General features: G+C 39.1%; 1 protein-coding gene across 10 annotated transcripts in view; it reads right to left on the reverse strand.

Annotated features, from left to right (window-relative positions):
• Positions 1 to 4,030: 4,030 nt before the first annotated feature.
• MRP (Multidrug-Resistance like Protein 1) overlaps positions 4,031 to 15,456 on the reverse strand; it is a 482,909-nt gene continuing 471,483 nt past the window's right edge. For all 10 annotated transcript variants that reach the window (XM_067153606.2, XM_067153603.2, XM_067153605.2 and 7 more), the window contains one exon: positions 4,031 to 5,271. In XM_067153606.2, the coding sequence (XP_067009707.2) occupies positions 5,160 to 5,271 (112 nt within the window). In that variant the 3' untranslated portion in view covers positions 4,031 to 5,159. The remainder of the gene's footprint in view (positions 5,272 to 15,456) is intronic.

Consider the following 15,456-nt stretch of genomic DNA (forward strand, 5'->3'; position numbering starts at 1 on the left):
ATGCCATTGACCACCTTGTGGTTCCTCCGCCTTTAAAGCCAGTTCCCCAACTCAAGGACAAAAGAGTGCCCTTTAAGAACCAATTATGGCAAGAAAGGATATTTCTGTCGGCGTTTTCTCCCTTAGCCTTTGATAGTCCCCTATCAACTTGCGAGGCAGCAGGTTGTACTTGTATTAATCCCCAAGTACAGGGCTGCCTCTTCCGCAATCTCCACTGTTCCGAAGTCCTTCTTCTCCATTGAATATTCCGTTGAGGTCTTCACTCATAACCCTGAGCCGGGACCCTTACCAGATGTAACACACCGGGCCAGTGTGCCTTGGGATGAGAAATTGTACATAAAGCCGGATGGACCATAGGTTGGTCAATGGCATTAGAGTGTGGATAATCACCACATTGAAGATCCTCTGGTTATCCCTAGTAAAATCATCAAGGTTGCATCTGTAGTAAAATATTCTGGAGTTTCAATTCCTCCATTTGGATCTCCTGTGGGGAATGCATAGAACACTCCTACGGAAAGAAAATTACTTCCAGTGATGAATCTGGGCTTGTTCAATATTTATTATGAAGAAGTCATTACAGCAGCCTTGTCTAAGGAAGTAGCGAGAATAAAGGCGAATGACAGGCTTGTGAACAACTTGAGATTTACTGATGACATTCTTCGGTAGCGCCCTACCCTAGGCACTCCAGTATATAACACACAACTTCGCGAAGAAATATATATGAATTGTACCTTAAAATCCTTTTAGAAGAGAGATGTGTTCATTACCAATGCCAGGGACCCACCAACCCACCCAAAAATGTATGTTTATTTTTATAACACAATGAAAGTTTTCAAGCGCCATCGACCATTAGCCGGCCAGCTACGAGCACGGCCATTGGCCGACATGACATCATTCCCATAATTCGTAACTCACTGGTTCAGTTACCAACCCGCGAAGAATAAAAACACAGCAAGAAACACACCAAAAAAAAATATGTAATTTAGTAGCTGTAACCTATCTTTCCAAATCCAGGCCAAGCTCCGTCATGAGAACAGTGGCCCTCTTTGGGGGCCACACTCCCTTCGAGAGGCTCTTAACTATCGCCGCGGCGCATACTGCCTGCACGGCAAGAAAAAAGTAATCTAGTGGTTGTAACCTAAAACAAATTTTGCAGCACTCCGCTGGACATTTCCTTAACAGTTGGAAACAGTTCACAGATCGCTGGCAGATCGTAAAGGACGCTTCTATCGGCAATCCCGTGAACTAAAAATAAAAGGGCATCACTGGCCACGGAGCTTCCATGTATAGCAAGCGGAGTGAGTGGAGTGCCTACACTAGGGCTATGCCCACTCTTCTCCTCACAGGATGTCTTGCAACGACTGATAAGGTGGTAGCAGTCAGTGAGGAAAGTGGTTTAGCCCTCAATATTAAGAAAGCTTGCTTCACAATTATTTCAAAAACAAACTGTCCAGGAAATCTGGTGATAAATAGTTAAATTGTAAAAAGAGAGAAATATAGATTTTTAGGAACCATTGACAATAACAGCAATGACTGCTTGAGGAAAGTGCCAGAAGTACATTTAATAAAGCGAGAAATATATTATAAAGCAGAGACTGGCTTTAAGAGTCAGACTGCTATGATGGTGTGTGTTTTCAGTCCTATTCTATGGAATGGAAGCTTGGACACAAACAAGATACGGTCAACCGATTGGAGGCATTTGAGATGTGTACTTACTGAAATATTCTGCAAGTAAGTTGGGTGGACAGTCATGAACCTTGAGATGATGAATAGGACTGGTAAATGTAGAGAGACAGTAACACTGTTAAAATATGTAAGCTATAGTACTTGGTCCATATGAGAGAAGAGCGATATCATCTTCTGCAAGTAATCATTCAAGGGATGATTGATGGAAAAAGAAGCTGGAGCAGAAGATTAACTTAAAAACTGGTTTGACTGTAGTTGTAGTGAACTGTTCAGTGCTGCTAGATCTTAGGATCAGATTGCTGTGATGATTGCCAACCTTCTTAGAAGAGACGGCACTAGAAGATAATAAAGCCAACAGGAAGGATTGCAACAAGTATCAAGGTATTTCATTGATGAGTATACCAGGCAAGATGTTCAATGGCATTTTGAAAGGGAGGGTGCGATCAAGGGTTGACAGCAAGTTGGATAAAAAACCAGAAAGAAAATTACTACCAGTGACGAATCTGGGCCTGTTCAATATTTATAATGAAGAAGTCATTACAGCAGCCCTGTCTGAGGAAGTAGCGAGAATAAAGGCGAATGACAGTCTTGTGAACAACTTGAGATTTACTAACGACACTCTTCTACTCACAGGATGGTGTGCAATGACTGATAAGGTGGTAGCAGTCAGTGAGGAAAGTGGTTTAGCCCTCAATATTAAGAAAACTTGCTTCACAATTATTTCAAAAAAAATTGTCCAGGAAATCCGACGATAAATGGTTAAATTGTAAAAAGATCTTGTGTTTCAGATCACAAAGGGGCTGTCAGGATCAATATTTAGTATGCGCAAGGTAACTGAAAAATTGATACTAGAGGAATAGACAGATATGTTTCGTAGATCTAGAGAAGGCAATTAACAGAGTACTCAGAATTTGTGGGTTCGATTCCCCTCTTGGTAATTTTGTTCTAGAAGCCTCAACTTCTTCCTTTTTGAACAAATGAAGTACCTAGAAGTTCCTATATTTCCTGTGCCATGGGACTTCATTTGTAAAGGCTGGTGCCACACTATTAATGTCAAATATTTACGAGACCTATTGGTCTGGTTTCGACTCATTTTAAGTCATGTATGAAAATGGGAGTAAAGGGAATTCTTTCTCCACTGGTTGTGAATTAACTTAGCTTCAAAGCTTGTCTGTTTATCTGTTGTTAAATCTCCATTGTTGCTGTTTTCTCAAAATATTTTCCTTAAGTAAAGAAAAGAAACATTTTCAGCGAGTCTAGTTTTCAAAATTTAATCTTTGGTTCAGGCTTTGTCTAGCCATTTATCCCTTATGCTTCTTTCCCCTCTCTGGACCACAGAAATTCATGTAACAATACCATATCCAACAATATTTTATAAATTAAAAAGTAAATGATAAACCTTATAATTACCCAACTCTTATTCTTACAATTATTTTGGTGCATATCTTATGTTCTTAACATTAAGGGAAAAGTTAATAATAATAATAATAATAATAATAATAATAATAATAATAATAATAATAATATAATATTGGTTTTACGTCCCACTAACTACTTTAATGGTTTTTGGAGATGTTGAGGTGCTGGAATTTTGCCCCGCAGGAGTTCTTTTACATACCAGTAAATCTAAATCTACCCACTCCATGATGAAATAAAGCATACATTTTCAAGTGCGAGCAAAGCCCTGATAAAAAACCAGATTGTTTCTTTAATTGGGAGATAAACTGAAAAAAAAAAAAAATGACGAAGAGGAAGAACAAAATATGCAAGTTGAGCCTACAAATACAGAAAAAAGTGATTTGATGCTCAAAGAAAAGCTTCAGCTGGAAATATTATGGATAAGATATCCAGAGTCCACCCAGCTTTCACTCCCTTACAGCAAAGTTTGTCTGAAAACAGACCAGTGTAGAGATAGTTTCATCCTAGAGCCTAGTGACATCACCTTTGTTTAGAAAAGGCTCAATTTTATACCATTTCACCTATTTTCAGCTGCCAAGATATTAGACTGCAGGCTTTCAGCACAATCTGCCATTAAGAGTAAGATCCCTATCTTTCTAGAGTGTAAGGGCAGACTGTATCACAGCAGACAGGGGGGCAGCAGAGCAAGCAAACACTGCAGCGAAGCTGTAAGCGACTTCCATACCTTGGACACCAGTCAGCTCAATACTAAGCAGGGCCTTGCTAGGTGCTAGTGATCACTGACAATATGTCCTTTCTTCATTCAAGCATCATATTCCTTCAATGACTGTCCATTCAGTGGTCATTTTAGTGAAATTAAATTACTAAAATGAGCCCTACATTGCTATTAACAAAAACTACCTTTGGTTAAATAAAAAAATGAAAAGAAAAGGAATAAATTTATTTCAGAAATACAAAATTCATATATGAAGGCCATACAAAACCAACATAAAAGGTGATTTTTGTGAAATCTTTATAACTGGCTGAGGAAGACAAACTGCTGTTCTGTTTGATGATTACAAAGGCATAATGAGGTGAACCCTGAGGAAGAGTACTTATACAGGTCCTTAATGTAGTGATAAGTTTGAATGTATATTCCATTCTTTTCAGTTTATGAAACTTGAATAACTAAGTACTAGTCTCACAGTTTGCTTTGCAAACACATCAAATGCTGAATATCCTTGAATTTTGAATTCCTTTACCTGTTGTTTGTTTTTGTTTCCTCAACAGATAGGAACTACATGTAATTGCTCCATTATGTTTATGATAAAATATAACTATTATTGTACTATCAACTTAATATCACAACTATAAATAACTACATATAATGATTAATCCAATATGCATTTTTTAATACAAATAACAAAAATACATCACTGGTATACCATCATTCTCCCAAAGGGAGAGTGAAAGATTCATAAAAATTACAGCAGGAACTATCTGCTAAATTATATCCAATTTCTTCATTCATAATGAAGAAATATTTTGATTTAAATTAGTACCGGTATATGCTTTGTGATACTTGTCAACAGATGTGATGTTAAAAAGGCATGGCAGTAACTAAGTACAAACTCCGCAGATATTCCTATTTAAGAACATTATATACTTTTTTCAATAAAAATGATGGCTACGTGTGGACATAGTGTGTAAAATGATTGAATGACTTGAACAAATGAACAAAAGGAGTGAAAGTTTGATTAGTGATCAACAATTATACATCTGTAAGTACAGGAAACAAAACAGTCCAAAATATCAAGTTGCCTTATTCTTCATTTCTTACGAACTTGTTGGATAAAATACCAACGGATTTGACCCACTGAAGTAAAGTACATCAACCTGTTTAAATAAAAACAGTTTCTTTCATTCATGTGGTGTAAAGTTCTTCACAAAAAGTTGTAAATGAACACCACGTATATGACAATATTTTGTGAATATAAAAACACATAAAAACAGTAAGTAAACGATGCAACAAAAGTACAAGTTTATTCCACCATAAAACGGTGTTAAGTTTCTTCTCAAACGATGCCAGCATCCTTCGCCATTCCATAAAACACAGAATCCTTCTTTTGCAGCAGCACATCAGGCTTGTCATATTCTACAACGCACCCTTTATCGAGGACGATTACCCTGGAAGTCAAATGGGACAAATTAAGGAAATTCCAAATAATACTTAAGAATAGAATTATTTAATACACAAAGGAAATATTTTTATTGACATCAGTACAGTAGCGGTGATTGGGAATTAGAAGTGGGGGATGGGGTAAAGAAACGTACAGACAACAAAAAGTACCCGGGTTTGTGGGCTATAGCCATGGCGGAGAGGGAGGGAGGCAAGAGAGGGGGCGATAGGAGGGAGATCAGGGTATGTGTATGTGTGTGTGTGTGTGTGTATATATAATCAAAACTGCAAAAAAGGCTACAAAATTTAAGATTTTTTTATGCTCTCTGGGTGAATTTTTATAGAAAGGTAAAGGTAAGGTAATAGTTTTTTTGAGATTTTAATTCAATACTATACGATAAAAGTTTCACCAAAGGAACAATATTACACATGTATTACAATTAAATAGAAGTAAGGCGCGATTATGCCTTTGGTTGTGGTATCATACGCAACCATTAACCTGGCTCAAGGGAGAGAGGGTCACCTTCCCTGTTCTCCATTTGAGTAATTCTTGCCTGGCGCATCCACGCTGCGGAGGTGGGCATCCTCCACATCAGTAGGCCGGTGTGAAAGGATGGCTAAGTTCAGGCAGAGACCCAGCCCCACGGGGTATAATGTGGAACCCATGCCCAGGGTTATGGGCGAAGACCTTAACGGCATCTTTGGCAGAGAAGGAGACCTTCATGGCAGAGATGGCGGATGAGGCAACCCATCCTCCCTGGGGATAATTAAAAGAGGACACCACTGCCTTGTGGAGAAGAGGGATCTTCAAAGGCTAGGGGAGTAAGCCCCGAAAGAAAATTCTCACCTGTGTTAGGCCTAGCAAGTCAACAGTTGAGTATGAATATACTGCTTTCAAACCTAAAACAAGCCTCGGATGGAAGAATAAATTAAATACCAGACATGACGGTTTTTCGAGTACCGTCCGAATTTATGATGGCCAAAAGCCTGATGCTCATCAGAGATACGAGAAGACACAAAACCCTCCCAAGAAGGAGCAACTGAAAATGGGTACACTCAATATCCTAACTCTCACCAACAAATATGAAGAACTTGTGGATCTTATGGAGAGGCGTAAGCTCAAGATATTGGGGTTCAGCGAGACAAAATGGAAAGGATATGGGAAGAAGTCCTTGAGAAATGGATATGTGCTGTACTGGAGTGGGAACAATACTGAATCCAAAAATGGAGTTGGCTTCCTCCTTCATAAAGATATAGACACACAGACAATGTCAAATATGTAAGTGATAGGATCATCCAGATGAAACTAAGTGTTGGTAATGCACACCATACTCTTCTGCAAGTATATGCACCGCAGACAGGATGTACCACAGAAGAGAAAGAGCAATTCCTTATCGAACTTGAGGAACAAATAACAGAGGAGAACACAATCATTATGGGTGATCTGAATGCCCAAGTTGGTAAAGAAAGACTAGGCTGTGAAAACATCATTGGCCCCCATGGCTATGGTAACAGAAACTCTGAAGGAGAGAAGTGTGCAAAACAACTTAACCATACAGAACACATGGTATCAGAAGAGGGACAACCATAAAACAATGAGATACAGCTGTGATGGAAAGCTCAAGACTATGATAGACTTCTTCATCACTGACAGAAAGGTGGATCAGTATGTTACAGATGTTAAAGTCATACCCAAATGGAAAATTCTAAATTCCCATGGAGGGATTAGATATTTTTCACCAATAGAGCATGTCAAAAATATATCAGATGTAAGGCTTTTCAGGAGTTTGCTCTATTAGTCATACCCAGCGAGTGCCTAGATAGCGACCATCAGCTACTAATCGCTGACCTAAAAGATGTCCATGTGCCCAAAATTAAACAAAAGAAAATGCCAAAGATTAAGACATGCCTGTTGAACAACACTGAGAAGAAAGGAAACTATGAAGCGAGGGTAACAGCCAAATTACCCAAAACTGAGAAAGGGGAAATAGAAGAAGAATGGTCCTTATTCAAAGAAACCCTTGTAAAAGAAGCCATGGAAATTTGTGGAAAAACAAGTGCCACACCAAAAGAGAAGGAAACACCTTGGTGGAATGACCGAGTGAAGACAGCAGTAAAGGATAGAAATATAGTGAAAAGAAAATTAGACCTTGAAAAACAGAAAACAGATGATAGATGAAATGAATTAGAAATTGAACATCTAGCACAGGAATACGGGAAAAAAAACTGGCTGTAAAAAGACTGATCCAGGAAGAAAAGGAGTGCTGGGATGACTTTGCTACAAGGATAGAGGAAGACTGTCAAGGAAGTAGGAACTACTATACAAAAGAGTAAACAGTAAAAGAAATGAATATATAAACATCCTTGCACTGGAAACAGATGACGGTAGCTTAATATGAACAGAGGAAGGGATCAGGGATGAAATGAAGAAGTACTTCAACATGCTGTTAAATGGAGATGGGGCAACACCACCACCACCACCAATGACTGTAGGGTAGATGAAACCAAAAACAACAAATACCCATTAACATGGCTTAAGGTAGAAACAGCACTAAAGAGTATGCGAAATGGGACGTCCCCAGGCTTTGATGACCTCACCTCAAACATGATAAAGGCAGTTGGAATACCGGGCTTGAATTGGCTATATGGAGTGTTATCAGTAATTTGGGAAAGAAACAAAATTCCAGAAGATTGGAGTAAAGGAGTCATCATCCCACTGTTCAAAAAGGGCAACCGACGGAAATGTGGAAATTACAGAGGCATCACACTGTTGTCACACACACACACTGAAGCTGCTGGAAAAGATCATATAAATGAGACTTAGGAAGATAGTGGAACCTTTGCTTGAGGAAGAACAACATGGATTCAGGAAAGGTCGAAATACTGTGGATCTTATCTTTGCAGTAAAAATGCTGACAGGAAAGTACTGGGAATATGGGAAAAAACTTGTGATTGTATTTGTGGACAATGAAAAAGCATATGATAGCGTTCCTCGAAACAAGATATGGGAATGTCTGGAAGACCTAAAGGTGCCAAAGTACTTAATTGACAAAGTCAAGATGCTATACCAGAAGTGCTACTGCTGTGTCCAGATAGGCAACGGATGATCAAAATGGTTTGAAACAAAGAGAGGTGTCCAACAAGGAAGTGCCCTGTCACCACTCCTGTTCATAATAGTAATGGACAAGGTCATAAAATCTATCAAGAAAATGGACAGTGAACCAAACGCCCTGGTATTTGCTGATGATGTGCTTTTATGGGGAGAGACAGAAGCTGAAGTTCAGAAGAAACTTAACGAATAGAACAATACATTCAAAAATTTTGGACTGAAGATGAGCAAAACAAGGACAGTGGAAATGACCATCAACAGGGAAGGAACAAGCTCAAATATATTTCTGGAAGGAGCAAAAATCGAATCAGCTTCTCACTTCAAGTACCTCGGAAGCACAATCTCGAAAGACAACACTGTTAGGCAGGAAATACTCAGCAGGACACAAAAAGCATCAAACTTCTACAGTCAAGTCAGAAATTTTCTCTGGGACTGCAAAATACCACAAAAAGCGAAAACAATCATGTACCACACTTACTTCGTACCAATCCTCACGTACGGTTTAGAGACATGTACCCTACTAAACAAAGACTTCAGTAGAATCCAAGCAACTGAAATTAGATTCATTAGAACCATGAACCAAACTACCAGAAAAGACAAGATCAAAAACTGAGTGAATAGGAAAGTAGCTGGTAAGTAAAACACTTTCAAGTTTAAAATAATTGTGTCCACCTTTTCAATACAAATATATTTTTTAGTGATTAAATTCTACATGAATTAAAAACACCAGTTAGGGACATGTTTCGCCCTAGTTATGGGCATCTTCAGCCTAATACAAAATCTTAAGGCCACGAATTAAAACTATAAACATCGGAACTTAATAGTAAACTTAATACTAAATACAATGGTCTTATGCTTTTTACATAGTTTACAATATGTACAGTATGTACAATATGTAATTAACTTTGCCAGAATTTACGAACAAATTAATTTATTTTATAATGACTAGACATCCAAATTGTAGATTGGATTGATCACAGCGTGAATTGGGGTTTCTCAAATTGTATTCGCTAGAGATTTATCACAGCGTGAGTTGGGGTTTCTTCAACTGGTATGGTCGCCTGAGTCGTAAGAATTGTTACAAAACCGGAACCTTGGTTAAAGTCGTTCATGTTAGGGTATGAATCAGTTGAATATTCCTTTAGAAAGAAGCATGGTTATGTTTTAAGGTTGAAGCATGTATGTTGGAAACTACTGTTGATCGGATAAATTTTTTTTGAATATTACGTCATTCTTGTTGATTAACTTCCCATTGGTGCATTGTTCAACCTTGGGAGGAATACGAGTTGTTTGTAACTGGATAAGAGAAAAAAATGGAGAATTAGAATGATGAATGTGGAACCCAATATGATAATAATTGCAGTGAGTGTTTATCACATGAACTTACTTGTCTTGTCGACGTTAGCTGGGATCAATTGTTCCGGTTGTGCCTGAACGACTAAGCTTGCTACTCCTAGTGTAGTATTGATGCTGTAACGGAGGGGTGGAGCGTGGAGGGGAAGGGGGAGTGAGTTTCAAATCGTGCGTCCGTGTTGTTGCTTGAGAGGTGTTACTCGAATTTGATTGGGCGGGCCTGGCGTTAGGCGTGGTTATTGGAGCGCATGCGTTCTGTGATTTAAACATACTGGGAACTTTATTCTGATTTACGGCCTGGATTAACCTCGGAGTTGTCTCATAACGGATTTTTGTTATCAATGACATCGTTAGGATTATTTTTATTATAAGTTCGTTCCAAATAAATGTACAAGTTCTCCGTTTCGTTCAATACTGTACATATTGTAAACTATGTAAAAAGCATAAGATCATTGTATTTAGTATTAAGTTTACTATTAAGTTCCGATGTTTATAGTTTTAATTCTTGTCCTGAAGATACCCATAACTAGGGCGAAACATGTCCCTAACTGGTGTTTTTAGTTCATGTAGAATTTAATCACTAAAAAATATATTTGTATTGAAAAGGTTGACACAATAATTTTAATCTTGAAAATGTTTTACTTATTGTATCTTCAATACGGAACAAAATGAGATTAGTTGCTTGTAAAGTAGCTGGTATCGAGGTTCCTATTACCAGTGTCATAAAGAAACGCAGACTTCAGTGGTATGGGCACATAATGAGAATGAACAGGGATAGTGCAGTGCCCAAACTAATACCATACAGAGAGAAAGTTTATGAGTCTGTTTACATGTTGAGGGTAATCTCAGGAAGCATCCAACCCCAATTTCAGTAATTCTTTAACCATTAGAAGGCTTATTTCTTCCAGACTATTATAGGCCATATTACATTAGCCTAGCTATAAAGCAAGAAGTTTTAAAAAAAGGGACGGGGAGCATTCGGGTCCTTTAAAAGTGAATATGCTGCCTGAACAGTTAGTCCTATTTACACACCAGACCTTTGCTTTGTCTCGCACAGTTTTATGTTACCATCTTGCCGTGTTAGGAGACAAGTGCTCAATAACTTCCCGCACAGCCAGCACAGACCCATAATCCACCAAATAGGAATTCAGATCCCAGTTATACAATCTACACCCAGACCTCGCTGGAACTTTCAGAAAGCAGACTGGGTTGCTTATGCCAAGTCTACTGATGCCAACATCAGATGGATTAAACCTATCCCAGAGAACTACATGAGGTTTGTTGGCTTAATAAAATCAGCAGCAAAAACCTATATTCCTAGAGGATTCCGTAAAGACTATATACCGGGATGGAGTGAAGAGTCCAGCAGACTGAGTAAGGAATTCGAAGAAAATAGCAGTCACGAGAAAGCAACAGATTTACTACAATCACTTGATCTTGCTAGGAAAGAGAAGTGGGTGAAGACTGTAAAAGACATGAATTTCACCCATTCCAGCAGAAAAGCATGGTCACTTATTCGGAAATTAGATTCCACATCCATACCACCAAAGCAACATTCCCCAATCAAGGTAGAAGCAATAGCAAATCACCTCGTTTCCACCTCTAAAACAACAAGGAATAAACTGACCACGAAATGGGTTAAGACTGAGCTTAAACGGGCAAAACGAGAAACACAACCGAACGCAACCTATTCACAACCTTTCACATCACAAGAGGTCGATGAGGGATTAAAATCACTCCGAAATGGCAAAGCTGCAGGACTAGATGGAATCTACCCAGAACTACTAAAAAACTGTGGTCCAGCTACAAGAAGATGGCTTGCTGCATTTCTTCAGCTCCATACTTCAGTCAGGAAGACTTCCCCCAATCTTCAAGAAGTCAAAAATTATTGCCCTTCTGAAACCAGGAAAGGATCCAACTCTCCCACAAAGCTATCGACCTATGGCTCTACTCTGCGTCACCTACAAGTTATTAGAAAGACTGATACTAAACCGAATAGCACCTGCCATCGAAGCATTCCTTCCAGTTGAACAAGCAGGATTTCGACCCAGCCGTGACTGCAGTGACCAAGTACTGTCCTTGACCACATATCTGGAGGTTGGTTTTGAGAAGAAATTGAAAAGCGTCTCTGTCTTCTTAGATCTTACAGCTGCATATGACACAGTCTGGAGGGAAGGTATTATGCTTAAACTGATTAAAGCTGTTCCTTGCTTAAAAATTACTACACTAATTGACAGAATGTTAAGCAACCGACTATTTCAAGTTCATTCAGAACACAACAGAAGCAAATTCCACAAAGTCAACAATGGTCTGCCTCAAGGGTCGGTTCTATCTCCTACTCTCTTCAACTTATACATCCACGACCTGCCTGAAACAGTGTCCCGAAAGTTCATATATGCGGACGATATTTGCCTTACAATTCAACGACCCAACTTCGCAGAAGCTGAAATAGTTCTTAACCGAGACCTTGAACTGTTGGATGACTACTTTCAAAGATGGTACCTTCATCCCAATCCACAGAAAACAGTGACATCTACATTCCATCTGAACAACGCAGAAGCAAACCACCATCCAAGGGTATTCTTCAAGGGCCATGAACTACAATATTGTGCCAATCCCAGTTACTTAGGAGTAACATTGGACAGGTCTCTTACGTACAAAAATCATCTGCAGAAAACCGCCAACAAACTAAAAAGTCGTAATAACATTCTCCAACGATTGGCTGGAACTTCCTGGGGAGCGGATGGAAACACATTAAGGACAACATCTCTGGCCTTAGTCTATTCTGCAGCAGAATACTGCTCTGGTGTTTGGGTTAACAGTGCTCACACACAGCTAGTAGATTCACAACTTCGTGCTACACCGACCCAATGGTTACCGGTTCTCAGCAATATACTACCTCCACATATCAGGAGACAGAAGGCCCTTTTTCAGCTATGGACCAGAATGCTAAAGAATGAACGTCTACCTGTTCATGACGATATCAGACAGAAATGCACACGCCTGAAGTCTCGCAGGCTGCTTGGAAGACAGCCGTGAAGATAACATCTAGTGAATTCAACCCCACTTCTAAATGGTTAACAGAGTGGTCTTTATCCCCAGCTCGGGCAATAGTGGATATTAATAACCCATCCACAAAGCTGGCAGGCTTTGATCTGCCACGTTGCACCTGGAGTAGACTAAACCGCATGAGATGTGGAGTAGGTAGAACAGCATCTACTTTACACACCTGGGGCTGGTCAGTTTCTCCATACTGTGATTGTGGGGAGGTTCGACAAACAATGAAACATGTAGTGCAGGAATGTCCACTCCGTGCTTTCACTGGCACCATGGAAGACCTCAACACAGCAACACCCGAAGCAGTGAAGTGGGTGGCGGGTTTGGACATTCACATTTAGTGACATGTACATCACTCGCACTCAGTGTGTATATATGAACTGTCAGAGTTGATAGGTGGATTGCGATGTAAATATATTGTGTTTTCTTCTTGTACTTTCAAACTTTGTAAATTGCTTTCTTTGACTGTATAGATATGATAATTTGTATTTACTTTGTACTCAACTTTCACTGGTTGTGTAAATAGTTTATGGGTTGTCATTATTCATCATACGCCAAATAATAATAATAATAATAATAAGTGTTTGGAAGGGTTGTGTATTGGCAAGAAGGCAAGCGAGGGAACACTGCAGTAAGTGTTCAAATAAAGATCTTCATTGCTTCGCAAGAGGAATGACGTCCTCGCTCGAGATGGATAGAGCCTGGAGCACAGCGACTGTCTTTTACTGCTAGCAGCTTATTTAACTCCTGAGAACTGTTCGCAACTCTTATAAACTACTAAACCACTCCTCCTCTATTGGTCTGTGCATATCCTGAGTCAAAACTAATTGGTCTTATTTTGGTCTGCACATGTTCTCGACAGTGAAAAAATCTATTGGTCTAACATGTCAGGAGTGCAAAGAATAGAGCCTCTCGAAGGGTGTGGGTGCTGCTTTGTGTCAGACCATTGATCTAACTCCAAAGACATTGTTTAGGAGTTGGTCTTTTATTGCTTGGTAGTTGTTAATGATATCTGCCTGTGTTGAATTCTGGGGAGCGATGCCATACACTTCCTTCAGCTTATCCCAAGTATTTCTGGAGTCGCTGGAACCACCCAGGCTCATTTTGGTTTTGGCCGGGGGTTTAAGGTTGGATGCCCTTCCTGACGCCATGTAATATTTCAGGTGAAACGGACAGCCAGTCACTAAGACACTATATTAGTCATGCACGAGTGACACTCTGATCCCAAAGGTATGAGAAATGTTGTGTGATTTCAGACATTTTCCTATAAAAGTAAATATATATTTTAAAAGGAAAAAGTAAAAATATATATTTATTATACGATTTGCTTTACATTGCACCGAAACATATAGGTCTTTTGGCAACAATGGGATAGGAAAGGGCTAGGAGTTGGTAGGAACCAACCATGGCCTTAATTAAGGTACATCTCCAGCATTTGCATGGTGTGGAAATGAGAAACTACGGGAAACCATCTTCAGTAAATATATAGGGTGTTTGGGAGATAAGTACAATTAACCTTATGGAAGGTAGGAATAAATGTCCGAAGTTCATAAAAGATAATTTTTTAAACATTTAGCAAATAGTCAGTCTGAGGGATGAGCTTGAGATAGAGTGCAATGTTTGTGAGGTTGGTAGTAGCTTAGTTCACCCGTTGGCGTACCACACCTGCTGTACCATGTTTCCGGCAGTATGCATGCATAATGTGTAAGAAGCAATTATAAGTACAGCACAGCACTGGAGCAGTACACACCACTTCACTGCTCATTGTGGCTTCAGGATGCATAATGGGCAAGAAACAATACTAAGTACATCAGTGCACTGCAGCTTCAGGTAGTATGCGGATGACGACGCACAAGAAGTGAACGTTTTTACACTGGAAAATAATGTAGTGTATGTCAGCAAAATCCTAAGTCGTTCATCTTTAAATACTACCTGAGCACAAACATCAAATTTTCAACTTCATTTTCCAATTTTTAAAACAGGACATTATTTTAACATCACATGTATTCAGGGCCCCACCAATAACCAGCAGAAAAAAATATTTGTACTTATCTCCCAAAAAATTTGAATTTCTAGGGACAGGTTGATTGGGTCCCCAGCAGTAGCACTAAACATACTTATCTCTTTCTTCTACAAAGCGAGATGGACATGCAGTTAGGGTCATGGAGCTGTGAGCTTGCATTCGGGAGATAGTGGGTTCAAAACCCACTGTCAGCAGCCCTGTGGTTACGATTTTGTCATATTTAAGTAAACCATCAGCTGATTTCATCTGATCAACCAATACCCACTGAACACCAATTCTTCCTTTTCCCAGGTCTGTTTCTTCCAGCTGAAAGTTACTGAAGTGGGAGTATGGAATTGCTTGTTGTACTCTTGTTGTTGTTGCTGTAGTTGTTGTGTAGTTATATTTTTAACTTTACTTTATTATCACCTGTAATGTTAACCTAGTAGTAAGCTCAACCTATAGTGCTGTCAGCCGTACTGTTAAGCACTGGAAATACTTACGTTGTGTACGAAATTTTATTTTGTTATTGTAGTTTTGTTGTTGTTGTTGGGTAATAATGTTTTAACTTTAGTTTATTATCACACTACTGTAAGTGACTACTACCACCAGGATATTTCCCAACTGCGGTGTATTTATTAATAATATTTATTTATTTATTTATTTCTTATT

Source organism: Anabrus simplex, chromosome 9, assembly GCF_040414725.1.
Source record: "Anabrus simplex isolate iqAnaSimp1 chromosome 9, ASM4041472v1, whole genome shotgun sequence".
Classification (NCBI taxonomy): domain Eukaryota; kingdom Metazoa; phylum Arthropoda; class Insecta; order Orthoptera; family Tettigoniidae; genus Anabrus; species Anabrus simplex.